This window comes from Orycteropus afer, unplaced genomic scaffold (assembly GCF_000298275.1).
Source record: "Orycteropus afer afer isolate SDZICR_OR568_19922 unplaced genomic scaffold, OryAfe1.0 scaffold00023, whole genome shotgun sequence".
NCBI classification, from domain to species: Eukaryota; Metazoa; Chordata; class Mammalia; order Tubulidentata; family Orycteropodidae; genus Orycteropus; species Orycteropus afer.
Window position 1 is genome coordinate 9,474,860 of NW_006921610.1, and position 25,564 is coordinate 9,500,423.

At 42.1% G+C, this 25,564-nt stretch overlaps 1 protein-coding gene across 1 annotated transcript in view; it reads right to left on the bottom strand.

Moving 5' to 3' along the window:
- KIF5C (kinesin family member 5C) overlaps positions 1-24,109 on the bottom strand; it is a 213,192-nt gene extending 189,083 nt beyond the window's left edge. The window contains exon 1 of the mRNA XM_007934941.2: positions 23,984-24,109. Coding sequence (XP_007933132.1) covers positions 23,984-24,109 — 126 coding nt within the window. The remainder of the gene's footprint in view (positions 1-23,983) is intronic.
- Positions 24,110-25,564: the final 1,455 nt, after the last annotated feature.

Here is a 25,564-nt window from a genome sequence, read left to right on the forward strand (position 1 = left end):
ACTGGGAGGAGGTAACTATGGGGAGGAAGTGGGAGGGGAGCTGCTGCATTGTAAATTTTGGTCAATGACATGAGACAAAGCATATGTGAACTGCTCTATGAAAAGTGAATTTACTCTGTAAATCTTCACCCAAATCCTAATAAAAAAAATAAAATAAAATAAAATAAAATAAAATAATAAATGGTATTCAAGATGACAGTTAAGGCACCAAAAAAGACTTCTGTGTTTGAGTGATTAAACACATCAGCACTTTGTATTAAAAGTAAATTTGTTGGAAAGGAAATGCATTCATGTCTTCCATGGTAAGATAAGAGAACAAGGACACCCAGGAACAGGACCCACCATACTCCTTTTCTCTCTTTCTCCCCTGGCCCAGATTTCCTCTTCATTTTGCCTTTCTTTTTGTTTCCCTTACTCAAGTTCTCCTTAGCCTTGGTGTGTCAGTGAGGGCCACAGGATGATGAGCCTGGTGGGTGGGTTATCCCAGAATAAAAGATATGCTGGTTGCTGGCTTATATATAGCTATCAAAGCAGTAAGTAATGCCTTTTGTGTGGTACCATGTACTTCCCAGGAAAAGAACGGATTCCTATCAGAAACAGTCAAGCATAGGACTAATCGATACCCCAGGTCATCTAGCAAAACATATCCCCATGGATGGTACTGTTAGGATAGAGATGGTCTGAAGCTTATCCAGTGCAATTGCAGAAATAATCATATCACCCAAGTAAGTATGTGAGAAGAGCCATGAGTCAGTCCCAAGTGTAAATTACCATCTCTAGTGGATTCCTCTCTGGTAGAATAGTGGCTAAAGCACTTGACTGCTAACCAGAAGGCTGGCGGTTCAAACCCACCAGCCACTCCTCGGAAGGAAGATGGGGCTATCTACTTCTGCCTCGGAAACCCAAGGAGGGGTCGCTATGAGTCGGGTGCAACTCGCCGGTACATAACAACAACAACATCAGTGGATTCCTCTACCACTTGAGGGTTGTGGGGGGCTAATTGGGGGAAGGCAGAATGCACCAGCCCTTCCAAGTCATTTTTCCTCTATACAGACCAGGAGATTCATCACCCATCAGCCTGACCCTCGGTGTGCCCACTGACACAATATCCCAAAGTAAAACTGATCACAAAATAGTTAACCAATTCATTTAAAAACCACATAAATTAGAGGACAAGCCAAGAACAAAACTCAAGACACATAAATCTCAGACCACAGCTCTACAAGTCACCTTCTCAAATTACTCATCTTTATTTCAAATATCAATTCACTGACAAACAGGACACTCAAACATCCCTGGAGATAGTAGGAATATGGAAAGCAATAGCATAATATTTAGTAGGATCAACCAAAATATTCATACCACTGTGCCCAGTAAATCCACTTCTACAGAGTCGATTCTCCAGAAATTATTCAACATAAGAAAGCTCTGTGCATGTGGATGTTCACTAAACCATCACTTGGAGGACCAGTGAGGGCAACTCATAGTGAAATTGACTGGCACAATAGCCACAGGATAGACAGGAACCTTCTGGCAATTGTGAGGATGATGATGCAGTACTCAGACACCGTTTGGTTCTGTTGTGCATGAGGTTGCCATGAGTTGGAGTCAACTTTATGGCAGCTAACAACAAAGTGAAAGTTGGAGATCCAAATGACCAACAGCAGCAAGATGCATTAGCAAATTATGACATATCAGCTCAACGGACACTTAACGTTGTCCATTTTAACCAGGAAAACATCACACAACGTGGAGAAATGATTAGCTAAAATAAAAAGGAGAGGGGAAAAAACATGTAAGAATAAACCTATGGTTGGAATAACCTTTTTTAAACGCTAATTTTCTGTTGTTGTTATGTGACGCGGAGTCGCGCCCGACTCATAGCTGCCCGTCCCTTGGGTTTCCGAGGCAGTATCACTACGGAAGTATATCGTCCAACCTTCCTTCAACAGTGGCTGGTGGGTTTGAACCGCCAGGCTTCTGGTTAGCAGTCAAGTGCCTTGGGCACTATGCTACCAGAGCTCCCAAATGTTAACTTACCAACCAAGAAAGAAAAAGAGAATGGAAAAATTTTAATGGATGACTTAGGGTGGTCAGATTATGACTGATTTCCTTGTTAGGCTTTCATGTTACCATCATAGTCTCTTTTTTTTTTTGCCATTACAAAAGGAAAAAATCAATTCACTGCCAGCCTAGGTAACAGACATAGGTGGGGGTGGGGAAGACAGCGGCTCCTGCACAGATTCAACTCCTTCTGCTAAGAGCTTATAGCGTCCACCTGCAAGGCGACCTCTCCCACACACAGATGTTAGGACAAAGACGAGGACCTGTGAGCAACAATTTCCCACAATACCACAGAGCTCTCGGCACGGAGTCCTCCTAATCTTGGTTTTTGTCGTGCAGAATGGAGGAAGCTCATTAGAAAGCGCCTGTGTTAATGGCAAATGCACTTCCAGAACACGAGGTTTTCATCGTTACTAGCATTAGCGACAGAATGGTGACAAAAAGATTTGCAATCACCGCGGCGCTCCTTGCCAGGAAATGAAAAAGCAGGGAGGTAGGTTCAGAGCGGGAGCTCTGGTAGCATAGTGGCTAAGACACTTGCCTGCTAACCAGACGGCTGGCGGTTCAAACCCACCAGCCACTCCTCGGAAGGAAGGTTGGGCAATCCTACTTCCGTAGTGATACTGCCTCGGAAACCCAAGGAGGGGCCGCTATGAGTCGGGGCCATAACAACAACAGCACAAGGTTCAGGGCAGCTGCTGCAGCGGCGAGCAGCGCGCACCGGCGGCGGAAGAGGCGCGCGGGCCTGGTGGCCATTCCCAAGGCCCGCAGATGGGGCGCCAATTCCAGGAAAGCCAAACAGTAGGACGGCATCATGACATTTCCCAAGACAAAGAGCTGGTGTCACCTTTCGATGTTCTCGATGTCACTCACTACAAACACATCACAAACCCGCTGCCGCAGATTGCTTGTACTCAATTACAGGACACCCGGGTGGGCGCCTTCCTCACATGAGTTCTCAGCCGTAAACCTCAATGTCACAGTACACGCGCGGGGGGTGGGGGGGTGGGAGGCGGTTTAGACCAGGCTTCAGCACATCTCCCTTCTCAAATCTTTTCTCGACAAGATTAAAAACTGAAATTTATAAAGCAGCCACAAAGAATTGCAAAGCAGCCAAAGATAAAGCAGCAATTTTCCACTTGCGAAGCAGATTCCTGACTGGGCTTCCAGATAAGGCGCAATGCCCCTCTGCTTGAGGTTCCACCTGAATACACTGATGGGCTTTCTCTCTCTTTGTAATTCAAATAAGGCTTTGTTTCCGCCTCTCTGGCCACTAATTTTTTACTTGATATTCTCCTATTACACTGTATATTTATTCATGTCATGGATCTTGTCTTACTTATCATAGCAAGTTCACAATGCTTAGTATTGAGCTTAGCTCAGAGTGGCCCCCAATGTACCTAAGAACATTGGTTGTCAGCATAAAACTGCACTGAGTTACCAAGGCTTTGTGACCTTGTGGAAGCAGATTGGTAGGCCTATCTTCCAAGGAGCCTCTGGTTGGGTTCTAACCACCAACCTTTTGGTCAGTAGTCCAGTACCTAACCGTTTGTGCCACCTGTTGTTGTTACTTGCCATCTAGTTACTTTCAACTCATGGTGACCCAAGTGTATAGAGCACAACCGCACTCCGTAGTTTTCAAGACCTCTCAGAAACATCACCAACTCTTCTGAAGGCCTCTGGGTGGGTTTGAAGTGCCAACCTTTTGGTTAGTAGTCCAGCACTTAACCCTTTGCATCTCCCCGGGGCTCCTAAATTTCCTAGTAGCCACATTAAAAAAGTGAAGATAAACAGGTTAAATTTATTTTATTACCATGTCATTTAAAACAATAAATCCAAAATATTATCACTTAATATGTAATCATTATTAAGAAATAATGAAATATTTTACATTATTTTGCTTCTGTACTCAGTCTTCAAAATCTGGTGTTTATTTTATATCTACTAAACGTCTCATTGCAAGTGTTCAATAGCCACATGTGGCTAGTGGCTACTGTGTTAGATGGTACGGTATTAGAGTGAAGCTCCAAAAACTCTGTAGTACATGAGAATACCTCTTTATAAAAGGACACATTTTCACAGCAATGAAGAACTCATTTAATTTCAAGTTTTCCATTAATCTATATGTTACTGCTTTATATTTGTTTTTAATAGAATTAAGTAGGTAAGTATTAAATAAACACAAGCATACTTCAGCAATATTGCAGGTTTAGTTCCAAACCATCGTAATAAAGCAAATATCACAATAAAGCACAATGTTTTTGGTTTTCCAGTGCAAATAAAAGTTCTATCTACACCATGCTGCAGTCTATTAAGTGTGCAATACCATTATGGAAAAGTTTGAAATATTGTGAGAATTACTTGACCCAAAGATACGAAGTGAGCACATGATGTTGGAAAAATGGTGCCAATAAACTTGCTCAATGAAGGTTGTCCTAAACCCACAAATTGGAAAAAATGATTACAAAGTGAAGCACAATAAAGTGAAACACAATAAAATGAGGTATGTCTGTATGTATTTTCCAGTTTTTCAAGACACTTTTTAGGTAAGTGTCTAGATGAGGAAATACTGTTTAAATAGATTCTCAAGCCAGTCTTCACCAAGAACCAAATTTATTAAGGGAAATTTAACAAACATATGAATAAGCAAATGTTTTTCCCCTCATTTATTTGAACAGATAATTAGTAGCTTGTACTATTTAGTAAAGTAATTACTTATTACCAAGAGCTATACATTTTCCTTTTCAATTTTACTTGGTTAAATATTACGTAAACAAATTATTAGTAGTTAGGAATAGGATTTAATACTATTATGATAATATTAAGGAGCCCTGGTGGTGCAGTGGTTAAGCACTCAGCTGCTAACCAAAAGGTCCTAGGTTGAAAACATCCACCAGGCACTCTGTGGGAGAAAGATGTAGCCATCTACTTCCATAAAGATCACAGCCTTGGGAATCCTAAGGGGTAGTTCTACTCTGCCCTATAAGGTAACTATGAGTCAAAATTGACTCAATGGCAACAGTTAATGATGACATTAGTAACAGGGACCCAAGAATACCAGAAGCCTCTCCTAGAATTCACCCATCCTTCCCCACTGGGTACTGTGTTTGCTGTACACAGGAACAATGCCACACCAGGTATCCATGCACCACCTGGTTCAGGTGCACTAGCCCAGGTCTTCCATTGCCAAGCCTGACCAAAGTCTTAGGCAGTGAGGGCTACATAGTCTGCCTACTTTCCTCTCCCCACCCATCCACCCCCATACCCCATTCTGCACTGAATCTTCAGATCAACCCAGCTGAATCTGAATCTGTGGACTAGTCTAACTTATCTACTCACTCGGCAGCATTACCAGAGATTGGGGGAAAGCCCCTGGAAGCCAGTCTCTGTAGAAGTCAGCTTACCACCAACATCTACACAGAAAGGAATTGACTGCTTCACATGGAATCTTGCCCAATAGTAACGAGGACCAAAAGAGGTTTGGACAGTGACCAATCACATTGGCATTTGTTCCTCTCTCTGGGGCAGGAGGCATCCAGGGAACAGTAGTTCCCATGCCCCAAGACTATCTGGGGGAACTTTCTGGTGTCAGTTGTTATTTACCCAAGTTCACAGATGAAAATCAATAATCCCAGAGGAGTGAGGTGCCAGACAGTTCATTCAAAGAAAAACTATGATATAATCTGGGCTTTCTCTCTCTTTGCAATTCAAATAAGGCTTTGTTTCTTCCTCTCTGGACACTAATTTTTCTATTGTTGTTGTTGTTGTTGTTTGCTGTCGAGTCGGCCCCGACTCATAGCGACCCCTCCTTGGGTTTCCGAGGCAGTATCACTACGGAAGTATTACACTACATGTTATTCATGTCATGGATCTTGTCTTACTTATCATAGCAAGTTCACAATGCTTAGTATTGAGCTTAGCTCAGGATGGCCCCCAATGTACCTAAGAACATTGGTTATCAGCATAGAACTGCACTGAGTTACCTAGACTGTGTGACCTTGTGGAAGCAGCTTGGTAGGCCTTTTTTCCAAGGAGCCTCTGGGTGGGTTCTAACCACCAACCTTTTGGTAGTAGTCCAGTACCTAAATGTTTGTGCAACCGTTTATGTTGTTGTTACTTGCTATCTAGTTAATTTCAACTCATGGTAAAGCAGACAGCTCTGCATTTCCTCCTGGGACAAAGAGAGTACTGGCAATGGGAAAGGTACCACTTCAGGAGAGCAGAGAAGGAAGCATGCCTGGGATTTTTCCATGCTTCTAAAATAATATTATTGATCTGAAGCTCTTATGACCACACCCTGTAGTCAAGGAAGTTTAAAGCATAAATTATTGAAATTTGTTTCTTCAGTGCACTTTGAACCATCTCCTTTCAAAAGTTTTCTTTTTAATGAGTAAAGGAGGAATAAGAAACATAAAGAACAAGTCTTTTTTTTTTCATTAAAGTATTATGTTATATTGAATTCTCATCTCACGTGTTTTCACTTTATAAATTCTATTTCTATGGATTTATTTTCCAATATTCAATTCACATCAAGGATATTTATTTACTGACTGAGAAGGTAATATGATAAGATAGACAGACAGAATGACAGGTGCCATTAAGTTGACTCCAACTCACAGTGACTTTATGTAAAAGACAAAACATTGCCCAGTCCTATGTCATCCTCATGATAGTCAAGCCAGTAAGTCCAAGTCCATCACTGTAGCTATTATATCAATCCATGTTACAAAGGTTTCCCTCACCCTCTCTAGTCCTGCTCAACCAAACATGACTGATCCCTCCTGATGATGTATCCAAAGCAAGTAAATCAGACAATAATCTGTTGTGATCCATAAGGTTCTCAATGGTTAATTTTCATAAGTAGATCAGCAGGCCTCTCTTCCACTCTACCTTAGTCTAAAAGTTCCACTGAAACCTGTCCACCATGGGGGAGCCTGCTGATAGTGTTATTGTTGTTGTTAGGTGCCGTGGAGTCATCTCCGACTCATAGCGACCCTATGCACAGCAGAACGAAACACCTCCTGGTCCTGCACCAGCTCCGTGATCCTTGCTATACTTGAGCCCATGGCTGCAGCCACTGTGTCAATCCATCTCGTTGAGGGCCTTACCCTCTTTCGTCGACCCTCCACCTTACCAAGCGTGACATCCTTCTCCAGGGAATCGTCCCTTCTGATAACATGACCAAAGTAGGTGAGATGAAGTCTGGAGATTCTCACTTCCAAGGAGCATTCCAGCTGTACTTCCTCCAGGACAGATCTGTTAGTCCTTTTAGCAGTCCATGGTACTTTCAGCATTCTTTGCCAGCACTACAACTCAAAAGCATCAATTCTTCTTTGGTCTTCTTTATTCATTGTCCAGCTCTCACACACATATGAGGCTATTGAAAATATCATGGCTTGTGTCAGATGCACCTTAGTCCTTAAGGAGACATCTTTGTTCCTCAGCACTTGACAGAGGTCCTATGCAGCCAACATGACCAGTGCTATATGTCATCATCTCATGTCCTGATTGCTGGTTCCAGTAGCATGGATTGTAGAACCAAGCAATGTGAAGTCTTTGACAACTTCAATCTTTTCTCCATTTATCATGATGTTGCTTATAGGTCCAGTTGTGAGGATTTTTGTCTTCTTTATATTGACATGTAATCCACACTGCAGACTGTATTCTTCAATCTTCATCAGTAAGTGCTTTAAGTCATCCTCACTTTCAGCAAGCAAAGTATATTGACAGAGAGTGTATCACAGGTTGTTAATGATTCTTCCTTCAATCTTGATGTCACATTCTTCTCCATATAGTACAGCTTCTCAGATTATTTGCTCAGTATATAGATTGAATAAGTATGTGAAAGGATACAACCCTGACACACTCCCTTCTTGATTTTAAACCATGCATTGTCCCCTTGTTCTGTTTGAACTACAGCCTCCTGGTCTATGTACAAGTTCTCCAAGAGTACAATTAAGTGTTCTGGAATTTCCATTCTTCTCAATGTTATCCACAATTTGTTATGATCTACACATTCAAATGCTTTTGCATAGTCAATAAAACACAAGTAAACATCTTTCTGGTATTCTTTGCTTTGAGCCAAGATCCATCTGACAGCAGCAGTGATATCCCTTATTCCACGTCCTCTCCTGAATCCAGCTTTTACCTCTGGAAGTTCTCTGTCAATATACCGCTGCAACTGTTTTTGAATTATCTTCAGTAAGATTTTACTTCTGTATGATATTAATGATATTGCTTGATAATTTCCACATTCTGTGGGAATCACCTTCCTTTGGAATGGGTATAAATATGCATCTCTTCCAGTCAGTTGGCCAGGTAGTTGTCTTCCAAATCGCTTGGCATAATCGAATGAGTGCCTCCAGTGGGGCATCTGTTTCTTGAAATATCTCAGTGGGCATTCTGTCAATTCCTGGAGGTTTGTTCTTTGCCAGTTCCTTCAGTGAAGCTTCAACTTCTTCCTTCAATACCATTAGCTCTTGATCATATGTCACCTCCTGAAATGGATGAAGATTGACCAGGTCTTTTTGGTACAGTGACTCTGTGTTTTCTTTCCATCTTCTTTTGATGTTTCCTGTATCATTCAATATTTTGCCCACAGAATCTTTCAGTATTGCAACTCAAGGCTTAAATTTTTTCCTCAGTTCTTTCAGCTTGAGAAATGCCAACCGTGTTCTTCCCTTTTGGTTTTCTAACTCCAAGTCTTTGCAAATTTCATTATAGTAATTGGCTTTGTCTGTTCGAGCTGCTCTTTGAAATCTTCTGTTCAGCGCTTTTATCTTGTCATGTCTTCCATTTGATTAAGCTACTCTCCACTCAAGGGCAATTTTCAAAGTCTCTTCTGACATCCATTTTGTTTTTCTTTTCCTTTTTCATCTTTTTAATGACCTCTTGCTTACTTCATGGATGATGTTCTTGATGTCATCCCACAATTCTTCTGGTTTTCAGTCATTGGTGTTCAATGTCAAATCTACTCTTTAGATGGTCTCTAAATTATAGAAGGGATATATTGAAGATCATATTTTGGCTCTCATTGACTTGTTTTAATTGTCTTCAACTTCAAGTTAAATTTGCATATGAGCAGTTGATGGTCTGTTCCACAATCAGCTCCTGGCCTAGTTCTGGCTGAAGACATTGAGGTTTTCCATCGCCTCTTGCCACAGATGTAGTCCATCTGATTCCTGTGTATTCCATCTGGCAAAGTCCATATGTATAGCTGCTGTTTGTGTTGTTGAAAAAAGGTATTTGCAATGAATATGTTGATGTTCTTGAAAAATTCTATCATGTGATGTTCAGCATTACTTCTGTCACCAAGGCCAAATTTTCCAACTACTAGTGATTCTCCTTTGTTTCCAACTTTTGCATTCCAGTCATCAGTGATAATTAACACATCTTGATTGCATGTTTGGTCAATTTCAGACCGCAAAAGTTGATAAAATCTTCAATTTCCTCATCTTTGGCTTTGGTGCGTAAATTTGAGTAATTGTAGTATTAACTGGTCTTCCTTGTAGGTGCATGGATATTATCCTATCACTGACAGCACTGTACTTTAGTACAGATCTTGAAACATCCTTTGTGATGATGAATGCCTTGCCATTCCTCTTCAATTTATCATTCCTGGCATAGGAAATCATATGGTTGTCTGATTCAAAATTGCCAAAACCAGTCCATTTCAGCTCACTAATGCCTAGAATATCAATCTTTATGTGTTCCTTTTCATTTTTGATAACTTCCAATTTTCCTAGATTCATACTTCATACATTCCATGTTCCAATTATTAATGGATGTTTGCAGCTGTTTCTCCTCAATTTGAGTGGTGCCACGTCGGCAAATGGAGGTCCAAAAGCTTTACTTTATCCATATCAGTAAGGTTGGTTCTAAGGTTCATCTCTGATGATGCAGCTCTTTCCCAGTCGTGTTTTGAGAGCCTTCTGAGTTAAGTGGCTCGTCCTCCTGCACTGTATCAGACAATGTTTCCAGGCTATTCATAAGGTTGTGCAGTAACGTAACAGATGGTGTTTCTCAGCTATTCATCAGGTTTTCCCTGGCTAATTTTTTGAGAAGTGGATGGCCTCTTCCTTCTTCCTAGTCTGTCTCAGTCTGCAAGCCACACTGAAACCTGTGCACCATGTAAAAAACCTCACTGGCATTTGAAACACCTGTGGCACAGCCTCAAGCCTAACAGCAACATGCCACCACAGTACGACAAACCAATAAGCAGGTTTGTCTCCCTTAGCTGTTCAAAACCTCTCCACCCTCCCCTTACCTGGATCCCTGCCACTTTCCCACTGCTTGGGGGTGGGGCCTGGGTTCCTCCCCTTACCTGGATCCCTGCGCTGCTGATATTAGAAATACTGATAGCATAGCTTCCAGCATCACAGCAACATATAAGCCACCACAATATGACAGACAGGTGGTAGAAACACGCCTAAAAGGATTAGTCTGAATGTAGCTGGTACTGGTCTAATACTGCCCAGTACTGAGCTTAGAAGACAAATGAAAGCTACATTTTTGCCTTTTTTCATGATTTGTATGCAAGTTAACTATAACAAGGGAGAAAACCATCAGGAAAAAAAACTGTAATGCATAAAGCTCTTTAAATACCTTTTCTGAGTGGCACAGCCAGCATCAGCATTGGTTTATTAGAAAGGACACTGGGATATGGCCATTGTTAAGGGTGGTTGGCTGGTTAGCCCTGACTGCTCCATGTTTGTTTCCACAGCCACACATGACTCTCCACTAGGGAAGTCCCTCATAGCACGGCCCTGTTTCAAGATCAATACGTAGAAGCACTTCACTTTCTCTTCACTTAAAATCAATAGTACCAAGTATTCTGATTAGAACAAAGCAACTGTAAGAAGAAATCTGAAGCAATGAATGAACCTGTGTGGGGATGTGATATTAAGGAATTGTTGTTAATGTTTGGTTGTAATACTATTATTGTGGTTATGTGGTTTTGTTTTTGTTTTTTTCTTTTCTTTTTTTAAAGGGGTTGGGGCTTTACCTTTTAAGGATACATATTGAACTATTTATGGATAAAATGATATGAGATTTTGCTTTAAAATAACTTGGTGAGGTTGGGGAAAAATGTTAAGGGATGAGTATAAGAAAAATAAGATTAGCCATTTGTTGATGATGGTTCAAACTGGTCAGGGCACATGGGGGTCCATTTTGTTAATTCTTTCTACTTTGGTGTATGTTTGAAATTTTATATAATAAGGTTTTATCCCTTCTCAACTCACCACTGCCCAGAACACATCATAGCCATTCAGCATTAACACCAAGAAGAAAGGGTGCATCCATCCCATTTTTCTTTAAAAATACAGTCTTGGCCTCTAACTCTCTCTGCCTCAAGAGGGAGATTTAGCTTTTGATCATCTCCAAGAAACAACATCCTAAAGGATATTGAGAGTGACAGGAAACAGCCTATAAAATCCTGTGTCTTACATTCAAACTTTAAAGGCATTGCCATGTTCTGGATCTGTGGGTTAACAGTGCATGATGAAGCAAACACTCTTGATAAAAATGTAATTTAGCTGAGGTATGAAGGAATACCAAGCAGCAGTTGGTTACCTGATTCCACCAGGTAGGCAGAGAAGTGAGAATAAAAAACAGAAGTCAATTCACTGTCTCTGAAATAATGGAAGCTTAAGGTCGTCTATATCCTTTTACCCAGCAATCCCAATTCTAATATAATAACTGTATTCTAACACAATAATTGGACAAATCCACAAAGAAGTGTATGTACCAATGTACATCACAACTTTGTTTATAATAACCCCTGCTGTCAAGTCCATTCTGACATATAGTGACTTCCATTGGGTTTTCAAGGCTGCAAATCTTTACGGAAGTAGATTGCCTCATCTTCCTCCAGCAGAGCAGTTGGTGGGTTTGAACCACCAACCTTCTGGTTAGCAACTAAATGCTTTATCCACTATGCCATCAGAGTGCCTCTGTTTATAACAGAGGGAAAAAAAGAAAACTCAAATAACCATCAGTAGGAAATGGTTACATAAAGTATTGATTAGATATATAATGGAATTATATGCAACCTTTAAAAATGCTTAAGTCTTAAGGGAGATTGTTAAATAAAACAAGGTGTTTCAAAGCAGACAAAAAAATCATACTTTTTTTTCAAAAAAATGGATTGAAAGAATAGTAAAGAGCTGGAACATATAATAAAATGTTACCTGTTGTGTTTCTGGTTAGTAAAATTGAAAATGACTTTTTTGTTAGGTGAGCAAGCAGCACATTAGGAATCAAAAGGGTATTTCCTTTATGACCATAACAATATAACTAAAGATTTCCAAAGTTGGAAAGACAGACCTGGACAGAAGTCAAGGTGACAATCCAGGCCAATAACCCCAGGCTCTGAGAGCCAAGGAGGATCAGCATTGTTTCAATTATTTCAAAAGAGGTACTGTAAAGAGCAACTACTCTGTCCCAGGTATTGATCCAAGCTTTGGAGTGGAAATGAAAGGGACTAGTTTCCTGCCCTCAAGGGGTTTTCAGTCTAATTAGAAACAGAACCAAACCAAAAACCAAACCCACTGCCTGTCAATTCCAACTCAGAGAGAACATATACATCCAAATTAATGAAATACAGTACTGGGAAAGTCCAACCAAGAAGTATGCAGGGTACAATGGATACAAAGGGGGACATAGCAAATTACACCTGGCCGAGGCATGCAATGGTTAAAGCGCTTTGCTGCTAACAGAAAGCTCAGAAGTTTGAACCCACCAGCCACTCTGTGGGAGAAAAATGTGGCAATCCGTAAAGATTTATAGCCTTGGAAACCTTACAAGGCAGCTGTACTTTGTCCTTATAGTGTTGCTGAGTTGGAATCGATTCAATGGCAATGGGTTTGGTTTGGGTTGGAGGCTGATGTGTAGGGGAGAGAGGATGGTTAGAATAAAGTTCAGAGGAGTCAGGGTGGGACGAGATTCTAAAGACGAATAGATGCTTGCCATGCAGGTAAGGCTGAGGACCAAACATGTGAGCAGGTGTGAGCAGCTGGGATGTGAGGGGAAGGAATCCAGCAGCCTAATAATCTTTGGAGGAAACAAGCAGAGATGGAACATGGGATGAGGAAGTAAGGTTAGAAAAGGTAGGCAGGCCCGGAGTACAGAGGGCCTCATCTTGGTTTCAAACCTGAGGACCTGGGAACCTCTGAGGGATCTGAGCTGACAGCAGTGCAGATAAATAACCACTAATGGGTCTAGTAATATCTTACATTTTCTGAATGCCAGGCACTGTGCTCAGCACTCTACATGTATCAGCTCATTTAAACTTCACAACAACCCTATCATGTAGAGAGTGCTGTTATCCCTATTTTACAGATAAAGACTCTGACACATTGTGCAATTTAGCAATTTGCCCAAATTCATACAATTGGGAGTGCAGAGCCAGGAGCTCATTCCAGCCTGTTGACTCAAGCTCAGGTTTTGGTACTAGAGAGATGTACTGATGAATCTACCACTCCAGTTCCTTCCAAGATCTCCACAATAATTGCAAATAATTACAAACTCAATATCCCAGATCCTGCTAAAATGAACCTGGTTGATGTGCAGCAAGTGAGTTTAAGGGAGGAGCTTTCTCAGCCACAAAACTAAGATCTTATGGAAAAACCTGGATGAAATTGGATCTGTTAAGGGAGAGTTTTATTAACTCAAGAGAAACCATTAGGGAGTAGGTAATTTTGTTTTTGCTTTTTAATAAGGAGAACACAGATGAGAAATCTGAGGCAGAAACTAAAGGGAAACCAAAAGTAAGGGAGGGCTCCTATTTTGAATGGGGAACAAGAGCTGACAATGGAAAACATTCTCATTAAATAGGGAAGTTGGATCCAACCAGTGTAATAGAAGTTGACAGAAATCTCCAGTGACACCCAAGGTAGCTAAGGAAATGCAACACTTGGCCAGGCAGGAATCAGGGAGGGGAAAAGGAACCAACAATTAATCAAGAAATCTTTGCTAAGCAATTATGCAATTACAGTAGTAAAGGAAACAAAGGCATTAAAAAATAAATTTTAAAAAAAGATCCTGACTCCTGAGAAGCTTATAATTTGCATGGGGAGGATATATATACACACATACATATAAATATAGCCATGCATATGATCATTGCAGATGAAAGTGACAGCTGATTATGTATTCTATATATAAAAGGAACATGAGCTTTGCTTTCAAGGATGATTAGGAATGGCACAGATAAGATGAAAAGATTGGCTATTCCAAGCAGGAAAAAAGGTCTATGAAATGGGAATGCAAGAAGGGTTTGCAGGAGCTAGCCAGAGTAGGGCAGTAATTTTGGGGGACAAAGCTGATTCTAAAAATAAAGAAAATCACCAGGGGAATAGGGCAAGTGGGAGATAATTGGTATTTATTGAGCATTTTCTCCAGGCCAGATTGTTTCAACCACTTCCCTTCATTTCATCCTAATATCTCTGTGAGATAAGTAATTATTATCTCTACTTTAAATATGAGAAAACTGAGGCTCAGAAAAGCTAAGCTATTTGGGAAAAAAAAAATGCCCAATGTACTAACTGATGATTTTACACTCAGTTCAGTTCAACTCTCTTTCAGTGGCCCTATCCACTTATATAGCCCTGGCTATGCTCACCATGTGAGCATGTGAGTGGCCTCCAGTGGCATGTGACACATGATGGCTCTTCTCTTGTGTTCACTCAACCATGTCTTCAGAGGGTATATTTACAGGAAATAACTAATCTACTCTTAGGTGATGTAAATATCTCTGAATTTGTGGTGCAGAAGAACAAAGGATTAATACATCTCAACACTACTTGATTAGTATTCATTCAAAGTGACCGAATTAACTATTTAAACCCTTAACTTAAAATGTTACTGCTTTTCAGAGAAGAAACTAGTCTACAGAGCTAATAACCTACACAAACCAAAGCCTCATTTACCTTGACCAGAAGAACCAGATGGTGCCCAGTTACCACTATGAACTGTTCCAATCAGTGCTACAGTAGATGGACCCTGGTAGAATGGTAGAAAAACACAGAACAGAATGCAAATTCTTAAAAAATCCAGACTTACTGGACCAGTTGAGACTAGAGGACTCCCTGAGACTATCTCCAGAAGATAGTATTTAAACCTTGAACTGATATATATATATAGTGAAATAATAGAATGGCACACAAAATAAAAGCTATTACCTGTGAGTACAGTGCTCCAGTAAAAACCATCTATATGAGACCAAAAGGTCAATAGTCACTCTAAAGCAAAGATGAGAAAATAAGGGGCAGGGAAACTAGAGCACTGGAAATGGAACAACCAGGATGCAATGAAAGAGAATGCTGACACAGTGCAAAAAATATGATTGCTGTCACTGGACATTTATGTAGAAATTGTCAAATGAGAACATAATTTGCTGTGGAAACTTTTACCAAAAACACAATAAAATATTACAATTAAAAATAAAATGTTACTGCTTTAAGGTGGGAATGTAAAATATTCCAACCACTTTGGAAAAAACTTTGCCTTTTTTTTTATAGAGTTAAACATATGTTTATGATTTGACCCCACAATTCCACTCCTGGGTATTTACTCAAGACAAATGAAAATTTATATTCATTCAAAATCTTTTGTGCAAAGGTTAATAGCAGCTTTTATTCATAATCACCCAGGTGAAGGGTTAAACAAATGGTGATATATCAATATAATTAAATACAACTATATAAAGGAATAAACTATTACTACACCAAATAAGGAGTTCTGGTAGCATAGTGCCTAAGGCACTTGACTGCTAACCAGAAGGCTGGTGGTTCAAACCCGCCAGCCACTCCTCGGAAGGAAGGTTGGGCAATCCTACTTCCATAGTGAAACTGCCTCAGAAACCCAAGGAGGGGTCGCTATGAGTCAGGGCTGACTCAACGGCATACAACAACAACAACAACAACAACAAATAACATGGATAAATCTCAAATTAATTATTAAATGAAAGAACCCAGGCCTGAAAAGATACTTAAGATATAACTCCATTTAAATGACAATCTGAAAAGGCAAAATTATACAAGAAAGATCATTGCTGCTAGGGAATAAGAGTTGAACAAAGGTTTGACAATGGGGCAGCTTAAGGGTTTCTTTATTTGTTGGAAGTATCTTTGTTGGGAATGAATGTATTTTGATTATAAGAGTACATGGTTGGCAAGATAATGTTCCCTTCAAATATGTTCATGCCCTAATCCCCAGTATCTGTGAAAACGTACACTATTGTGATACATGGGAAAAGGGACTTTGTAGTTAGAATTAAAGTTGCTCACCAGCTGACCTTAAAGTAGGGAGATTTTCCTAGATTTTCTGGGTGGAACCAATGTAATCACATTGGCCCTTAAAATTGGTAGAGGAAAGAGTCTCTTCAATAAATGGTGCTGGGAAAATTGGATTTCCACATGCAGAAAAATTAAATAGGATCCATGCCTCACACCATACACAAAAACAAATTCAAAATGAATTAAGGACCTAAATGCACAAGCTCAAACTATAAAATTATTATTAGAATAAGCAGGGGCAATGTTGTCAGACCTAGCTTTTAACAATGGATTATCTAATATAATAAAAAAAAAGTACAAACAGCAAAAGACAAAATAAGTAAGTGGGACCTCCTAAAAATTAAAAACTTTTATTCATCAAAAGATTATTTAAGAAAAGGAAAAGACATGCTACTGACTGGGAGAATATCTTCAGAAACCATACATCCAAGAAGAATCTAATAACCAAAATAGTTATATAAAACTTGGACAACTTAACAACAAAAAGACAAATAATGCAATCATAAAATGGTCAAAGGACTTGAATAGACGTTTCTCCAAAGAGGACATTCAAATGGCCACTAAACACATGAAAAGATGCTCAGTATCACTGGCCATCAGATAGATGCAAATCAAAACCACAATACCATCTCACTCCCACTAGAATGGCTAAGGAGCTCTGGTGGCACCTGACTGCTAACCAGAAGGCTGACTGTTCAAACCCACCAGCCACTCCTTGGAAGGAAGGTTGGGCAATCTTCTTCCATAGTAATACTACCTCAGAAACTCAAGGAGGGGTCGCTATAAGTCAGATCCGACTCGACAGCGGTGAGTTAGAATGGGTAAAGGAGCTGTGGTGGTGTGGTGCCTAAGGCAGCTGACTGTTAACCAATAGGATGGCAGTTCAAACCCACAAGCCACTCCATGGAAGGAAGATAGGACAATCTACTTCTGTAAAAATTTACCACTAAGTTTGGTAGAATGGCTAAGATTTAAAAAAAAAAAAAAAAAAAAATTTAATTGGCAAAAGTTCTGTGATAAATATATTTACAACAACAACAACAATAAAGAGTAGCTGCTAAGGCTGCTTAATACAACCAAACACCAAATGGGATTTGGTTTCTTGGTTTGGAGGTTGAGGGTCATGATTACAAGGGACATCTTGGTTAACTGGCTGAAAATATGTGCTTCTGTTCTACTTCCTAGTTCATTGTGTGACTGGAGCCTTAAAAGCTTGCAAGCAGCCATCCAAGGCACTAGTAGTCTCATTCACTTAGAACAACAGAGGAAGAAGGAGAATCAGGAATAGGAGAAAGTTATGGAATGAATGGCTAGTTATCTCCATGAACAACTCCTCCTTGCCATAAGATCAGAAGAACCAGATGGTGCCCCATTACTGAATATTTTGATCAAAGTTTCTATCAAAGAATCGTGTTCAAAAGGAGGAGACCGCAAAACAGAATTTCAAATTCTCATGGACCCCAGACTTCTGGAGCCATGAAAGTTGGATGAACCCAAGAAACTATTGCCCTGAGAAAATCTTTAAAACTTAAACCAAAAATATCCCCTGAAATCTTAATGTCAAATCGTCATTTAGCTAGTTACTTAAAAAAAAAAAAAAAAAAAAAAACTCTACCTTGAGCATTAAGCTCTGTTTAAGAACTATCTACATGGAATTAAATTGATGATGGCAACTTGAAAAATTAGGAAGCTTACGGGGCAGTAGGAGCTCTGGTAGCATAGTGCCTAAAGCACTTGACTGCTAACCAGAAGGCTGGCGGTTCAAACCCACCAGCCACTCCTAGAAAGGAAAATGGGGCAATCTACTTCTGTAGTGCTACTGCCTCAGAAACCCAAGGAGGGGTCACTATGAGTCGGGTCCGACTTGATGGCGCATAACAACAACAAGGGGCAGTGAATTTACGTTAATAAGGAAATAATAACTCAGAAAAGGAGGGTGAGAATGGTTGTACAACTCGAAGACTATAATTTACATCACTAAATGGTACATGTAGAAACTGTTGAATTGGTGTACATTGTTCTGTGTATATTCTCAATGGCAACAAAATAACTTTTAAAAAAATTGGGAGAGAAAAGCAGAAGAGTCAGTGAGAAAGATAAGCCATAGAAGAGACATGAGAGATTCAAAGCATTACCGACCCACCATTGCTGGCTTTGAAGATGGAGGAAAAGGGCCATGTGGCTAGGATCTGAGGACGGCCCCTAGAAGAGAAGAATGGCACCCAGGTGACAGACAGCAAGGAACCTGGGACCTAAGTCCTACAACCACAAGGAACTGAATTCTGCCCCCAACTTGAATGAGCAAAGACATGGATTCTCACCTACAGCCCCCAGAAAGAACATAGCCCTGGCAACACCTAGATTTTGGCCTTATGAGACCCTAAGCAGAGAAACCAGACAAGCCTGCCAGACTTCTGACTTCAGGAAGCTGGGAGATAATAAATTTGTATTGTCTGAAGCCACTAAGTTCATGGTAATTTGTTATGGCAGCAAAAGAAAAATAAAACAGGAGAGGTTCTACGACTATGAATTTGTCAAAACTCACAGAAACTATACCCCAAACTGAGTGATTTTACTGTATGTAAATTTAGTAAATTTTAATAATGTTCTTACTTTTAAGACCATTGTTTTGGAAAAAAGAAAAATTCTAGGGCCTGGTCATATTTCTTCACTTCTTTAGGCCTTAGTCTCCCAAGTGATAATGCAAGCTTGGGATTTTGTCTCTGTCCCTGCCCCCTTCTTCCTGCCCATCCACTGTCCAGCACTAACCCAAGCTCCCAGAGACGAGGCCCCTTTCCACACCACTGACCAGCACAAGGCTTGTGGCTGATGTTTTGCTCTGGCTCTCACATAGGTCAGAATTTACAATGCCTCAGAAGGAAGCACCCATTTTTAACAAGCCCGCTTTCTCAGGATGGCAAATGGGAAGAAAGCCCAACAAGAGGAAACTGAAATTTGGAGGCAAAAAAAAAAAGAAGGTGGGGACCAGGTTTGCTGGTCCAATAGAGCCTGGTGTAACTACTGAGACTATGGCCCCTAGCTGCCCTGCAGGTCTGGAATTGAACCCACAACTGGGTTTCCAGCCAAACAAAGTACAGGCATGTGAGTTAAACATTTACCTCAAGTAGACACATGCCCTGGAGAGAACAATCATGGGAGAAGGAAGGGCTGCTTATGCACAGGGAGATAGCTCAGGGTGCAGAAGAGTATGAAGGGATGGACACTGGGAGGAGGTAACTATGGGGAGGAAGTGGGAGGGGAGCTGCTGCATTGTAAATTTTGGTCAATGACATGAGACAAAGTATATGTGAACTGCTGTATGAAAAGTGAATTTACTCTGTAAATCTTCACCCAAATCCTAATAAAAAAAAAAAAAAAAAGAGGAAACTGAAGTGTAAAAGTCCATTTCAAAGAACTTTACTGGAAATGCTCCAAGTCAGAATTACCATCAATAAGATGCATCAAAACCAATAGGCAGAGCCCAAAGTAATGGATGACTCACCAGGATTTTTAGCAGCTAATGCAGTACTCTGAGAATCACTGCAAATCCAATATTTTTCTCTGAAGAATTAATGTGTTATGGGAGGAGCCCTTTTTCCTAATCACTACACCACGCTTTTCATCCTCCACTTCCAGCTCACCACCAGTGTCACTAGCGCTCCTAAATTTAACTAAGTTGAATACAGTTCCTTCCAAAATTTCTATAGCATTTAAGTATAATTTACCCTATCTTACCAGGCCTGCGCAGAAGAACAGAACTTGTCTTAAAAAATATTTTCTGACCACTCCCCCTAGCCTATAAACCCTTATTTGAAGAGTCCATAAGTAAGTTTGTTGTATCAAGGTAAAGATTTCCAGAATCAAAAAAGAGATCAATACAATAAATATTTATTAAGTTCCTTCTTTAGGAAGTACAAAGAAGCAAAACATGGATGGTCCTAGCTCCCTTCCGTCTCTCCCCCCAAGGCTTACTATGTTATTAGACATATGATGAAAAAAATAATAAAAATCAAAAGCAAAATGTAAGATGATATCCAAAATAAATATTAAAAGGCGTCCAAAGTGGTGAGAGTTTGTGGCTGGGATGGTCAGAAAAAGAAACTTTTGCACATGAGGTGAAAGAAACACAGGAATGGTGAAGATGATTTCCCAGTACAAGGATTTTTGTAAAAAGGTATCTAGAAACTCCACCTGCAAAATCTCCATGTTAGCATACACCTCCATAAGAATTAAAAAGACTTTAAAGAAAAAAAGATGACTTCAGCTTTTGGTGGAGGTTTCAAAAACACAAAAAAATCTTTTGGATTTAGACTACAAACTAACTCCAGTGAAATTCATTCCTTCCTTGTCTCTGTTGGAAAGAATGTGACTGGCATTCCTGTTTGGGTCTCAGCTTCTTTTGTCATCCACACAGTCTGCACCTCTGGAGACAAGGAAGGGAGTGCCCACATGAGGCAGCCCCAGAATGAGCCATATCAGCCTATTCCAACTGAATTGTCTTAGGGGTCATTCTACTCAGTGTACAAAGCATGATATAGTCTGCCAGAACCATCATTTCCTTTAATTAAACATTATTAATTAGGAATGAGAAGGGTCCTAGCTCATGCCAACCCAAGTTCCAACATCCTTTAGCATCTAGCAGTCTTCTGTTCTATACACCCATTCACTAAGAGGTGTAAAAGAATACCCACTGTAACACTATCCATATTAGCCCAATGTCAGGACTATTCAAATATCTACCACCAGTTAATGGATAGATAAAATTGTGGTATAAATATGGAGTCCCTGGATGGTGCAAATTGTAAACTCACTGCTAACCAAAAGGAGACTGGAGGTTCAAGTCCACCCAAGATGAAAGGCCTAGTGAGCAATCTACTTCCAAAAAATCAGCCATTGAAAACCTGATGTTGCAAAGTTATACAGTGACACACACATGGGATCACCATGACTCAGAATGGACTCCATGGGCACTGATTTGGTAATATTTATATAATGAAATTCTATAGAATAATGAGAATTAACAAACATGCCACAACATGGGTGAATTTAATAAGCAAAATATTGAACAAAAGCTACATACAAAAGAACATATACTGTTTGGTGCTACGTATATAAAAGTCAAAGAACAAGAAAAATTAATCTATGCCATTAGAAGTCAAATAGTGAGTACCCTTGTGTGTGTTGGGGGAGGTAGTGTCTAGAAGGGTCATTTGAGGCACTTCCAGAATCCTGGAAACTTTCTGTTGCTTAATCTGTGAAGGGGTTACCAGAGGGCATTTACTTTGTGAAGATTCAAACTGCATACTTATAACACTTCTGAATATGAAAGTTTTACTTCAATAAAAAGTTTAGTTAAAAAAAAAAAAAGAACTAAAAACTGGTTGTTGTATTAAAGGTTTACAGTAGAATAAGAAAAGGTTTCCAGTTGAAGAACAATATGTATTCTCACCCAAAGTGAATACATAAGTTACATATATATACATATGTATATATAAAACATATATAAAGATTTAGATGGAAAAGTAATATTTTTATATTACAGACACTCATTGATGTCACAATATTAAAGAAGGATAAGCCCCAGATTAAGGATCTCTGCTTTGCACACAGATCAACAAAAATAATTACTCCATTTCATTCGTTCAGGTATTTTACTTTATTATAAGACAGAGGAAAAGAATGAAACTTCTCCAAGCTCTTTAAAAATTTCTGAAAGAAAAAATAAAATAAATAGGGTCACCAGGACATATTCTAGTATTACACAATTATCTTTTAAGAATTTCTGATCAGCCAAGAGTCTTGCAGGGACTAGATGTCCAGAGTAACTCCCACTCTATCTAAATTGCATCCTGGCTCAGGAAATAGCAAATCAGACTGTAGGCAGATCCAGACTGAGAACTTTAACCCAAACAAGTCACTCCGTTTCTGGCCACGAATATATCACTAACCCTAATCTGCCGTTAACCATAGAATTTCCCTCCCTCATCAATAACTGTAGCATACATCTTCTCTGCAAGTAAACACAAGCAAGGAGCAAACCCTCTTTCCCTCGGCACAGGTCGTCTCAGAACACCCATTTGCACAGCATTTGGAGATCACCGTTTCCTGATAATTGTGAAAATGGAGAAGGAGAAGGTGTTGTCAAGAGGAGCTGCCTTGGTAAGGAAGGTGTAGAATGAAGCCCTGCTTCAGTTCCCCAGGCGCGGAAAGCGCCAGCCTACCAGTACAGCTAGCACCTGCTGGTCCCCGGGGCCCTTCTCAGAAAGAAACTGCAGCGGACAACCTGGGCCAAGATGCTAGGCATCGCCAAAGCCGCGCAAACCTTGGCCTCCAGTGCTGCAGTGCTGCGGACAAACTCAAGACACCTTCAGCAAGGCCCCGGTAAACTGTCACCTGTCAATCACTTGACCTAAATACACCAGCCACGGGGGGGGGATGGGAAAGAGGGGGGTTAGTTGGAGCATGCTCAGTGATTGGGATGACATCATTTAATCAATGCCGGGGACGAGAAGGCAGCATCAGCAGCGTCGAGCGGGCTGCCAGGAACCTGTCAGCGGGGACCGGGAGGCTCCCATTAACTCGGTCCCTCCCCACGCCGCTGGCATACAAAGGGGACACGGTCAACCACATGCTGGGAACCGCCGAGAGGGAAGGGGCCGAGAGCAGGGTTGACATATTCCTTAAAGAACTAAAAGCCAGTGGTATCCCCTCCCCCCACCAGCAGCTCCGGAGCTTAATCCAGGGGGAAAGATGGGGAAGAGAGGTTAAGAGGGAGGGGACTTCTGACCGCACAAAGTAACTTCTGCTCTTGGCACAGAGGGGCTATTTGGCTGCGCTCTGGGTCCCTTCGCTCCACAGATGGGGACACAGCCCGCCCTCCACCCACACGAAGCACATCCCGGGTCTGCGAACATTAGATGGGGTGTCCCCACAGCAGGACACGGCAGGTCAAACCCAAGCTCTACGTCCTGGGAAGCCTGGATGGAAGGGAAGCGGAACGAGACACACCAGGCCTCCAGGGCACACCAAAGCCACCAGCGTCCCCTTCCCCCACTCCAGACGATCGAGCGGGGCAAGGTGAAAAGACGCCGGGAGCCGCGTCTAAACCACCGCGGGAGCTCCAAGTGGAGGCTAGGATTTTTCCACTACCTTATTTTTTCTTCATTATTTGCGAAGGTCGTGAGAAGAGTCAAAGTGTTCGATAAATTGAAGTGATGCCTGGAATCATTAGTGGGTTCCATAGCTCATACTTTAAGGGAGACTCGAGCACTCTGGCTTGAAGGTACCCGAACACTACCCACGCGGCATGGCCAGGGCGGGGAACAATAGGCCCACCCGGGCCCCCACCCCGCGAACAATGGCGGCGCGGAGCCCTTCTCCGCCTCCACCCCCAGCCCAGCCACCCAGGGCCCGCCCCGCCACGCTCAGCCGCCCCTCCACCCAACCTGGAGGGAACTATGGACGGGGTGGGGGTGGGGGTCACTCATGTCCACCCGGGGTCGGAGGAAGGGGCTGGCCCCACGGGGATGTCCGAAGGAGCGACCCAAGCATCTCTGCTCCGTTTGGGGGCGCGGGGCTGCAGCGCGAAGCGGGTGGGGAGGCCGTACACCCTGGCCACTTACCCCGATCACCACGGTTTCATCGCCTTTAAATTTGGGAATGAATTTGTCCCCACGGAGGATCTCCGCCTCGTTCAGGGGCCGAAACCGGCACATCACTTTGATGCTGCATTCGGCTGGATCCGCCATCTCGCCCAACGACGTGGAGGGGGCGAGGGAATGGGTTGGGGTCCTGGGCTCCGCACTACAAGGGAGGAGGCCGCGGACCGCACCGCCCGCAGCGAGGCCGCCTCCTGCAGCCTCCGACGCCGCTTCTCAGCAGGTCATCGCGAACTCCGGCAGCTGGGGAGCTGCGGTCGCTCCGAGCCGGGAAAGGTGGGCAGCCTACCAGCCCTCGGCGCCGCCCGCTACAAAACTGCCCTGCCCTGCCCCTGTCCTGCACCCCGGGCCCACCCGCCCGCGACCACGCGGCGGGGCGGACCAGGCGATGAGCAGGGAGCGAGCCTCGCCCGGCTCAGACCTCCCGGGCTCCTGTGCACTCAGCCATCCTGCATCAGCACCGCGCGCTCCGCAGCCTCCGGGGCCCGCCCTCTGCCCCGCCTTCCCCCCAGACCCGCCTCCGACTGTGACGTCACTGGAGAGCTCCGCCCGCCCTCGCCCTCGCCCTGGCTCTGAGCCCGGCGCCTCGCATCCCGGGACTTGTAGTCGCTGCACTTCAGTGGAAGACAGGGTTGTTTGGAATTGGCTTTCCCGAGCAGCAGTAGTGCCTGGGTGTGACCTCCGAAAGCCCGAAGGTTTGTCTAGCTGTCCAAGCCAGGAACAAGATGAGAGGTCATATCTAATATTCCTAGTGGTTTAAGACTTGTGAGTAATGCAAAGGGCTATGCGATTTGCCATGGATATTTGAAGTCAGTTTTTCCTGGAAAAGGAGCCATGGTGGCACAGTGGTTAAGCGCTCGGCTGCTAACCGAAAGGTTGGCAGTTAGAAATCACCAGCTGCTCAGCGGGAAAAAGATATGGCACTTTGCCTCCCTAAAGAGTTACAGCCTTGGAAACCCTGAGGCAATTCCAAGCAACCCTGTCCTATAGGTGCCCTATGAGTTGGAATCCACTCAATGGCAACAGGCTTGATTTTTGCTTTATTTGTGGAAATTCTTGACATGGATAGCGGTTCATAACATATTTTGACTCTTTTATTATCTGATGAAAGTTAGGAACCTTTCCACAGACAAAAAAACAAAAGTCCCTCACACACAACAAGATACTGCATGCTATTCAGAGTGTACTTGGTTTCCTAAAGACTACCTGTGACTCCCAGGTTGTTGTTAGGTGACATCAGTGTGCCCCTAACTTATGGTGCCTCATGCATAACTAAACACTGTGCCATCCCTATAAGGGGTCAAGTACTGTTGTGATCCAGGAGTTTCTATTGGCTGGTTTTCAGACATAGATCACCAGACCTTTCTTCTTAGTACATCTTAGTTTGGAAGCGACCCTGAAACCTGTTCAGCATCATAGCAACATGCAGGTTAAATTAACATGCAGGTGGTGGCTGCACATAAGGTGCACTGGCTGGGAATTGAACCCAGGGCTCAAGCATGAAAAGCAAGAATTCTACCACTGCCTTTTTTATCTGATGTAGGA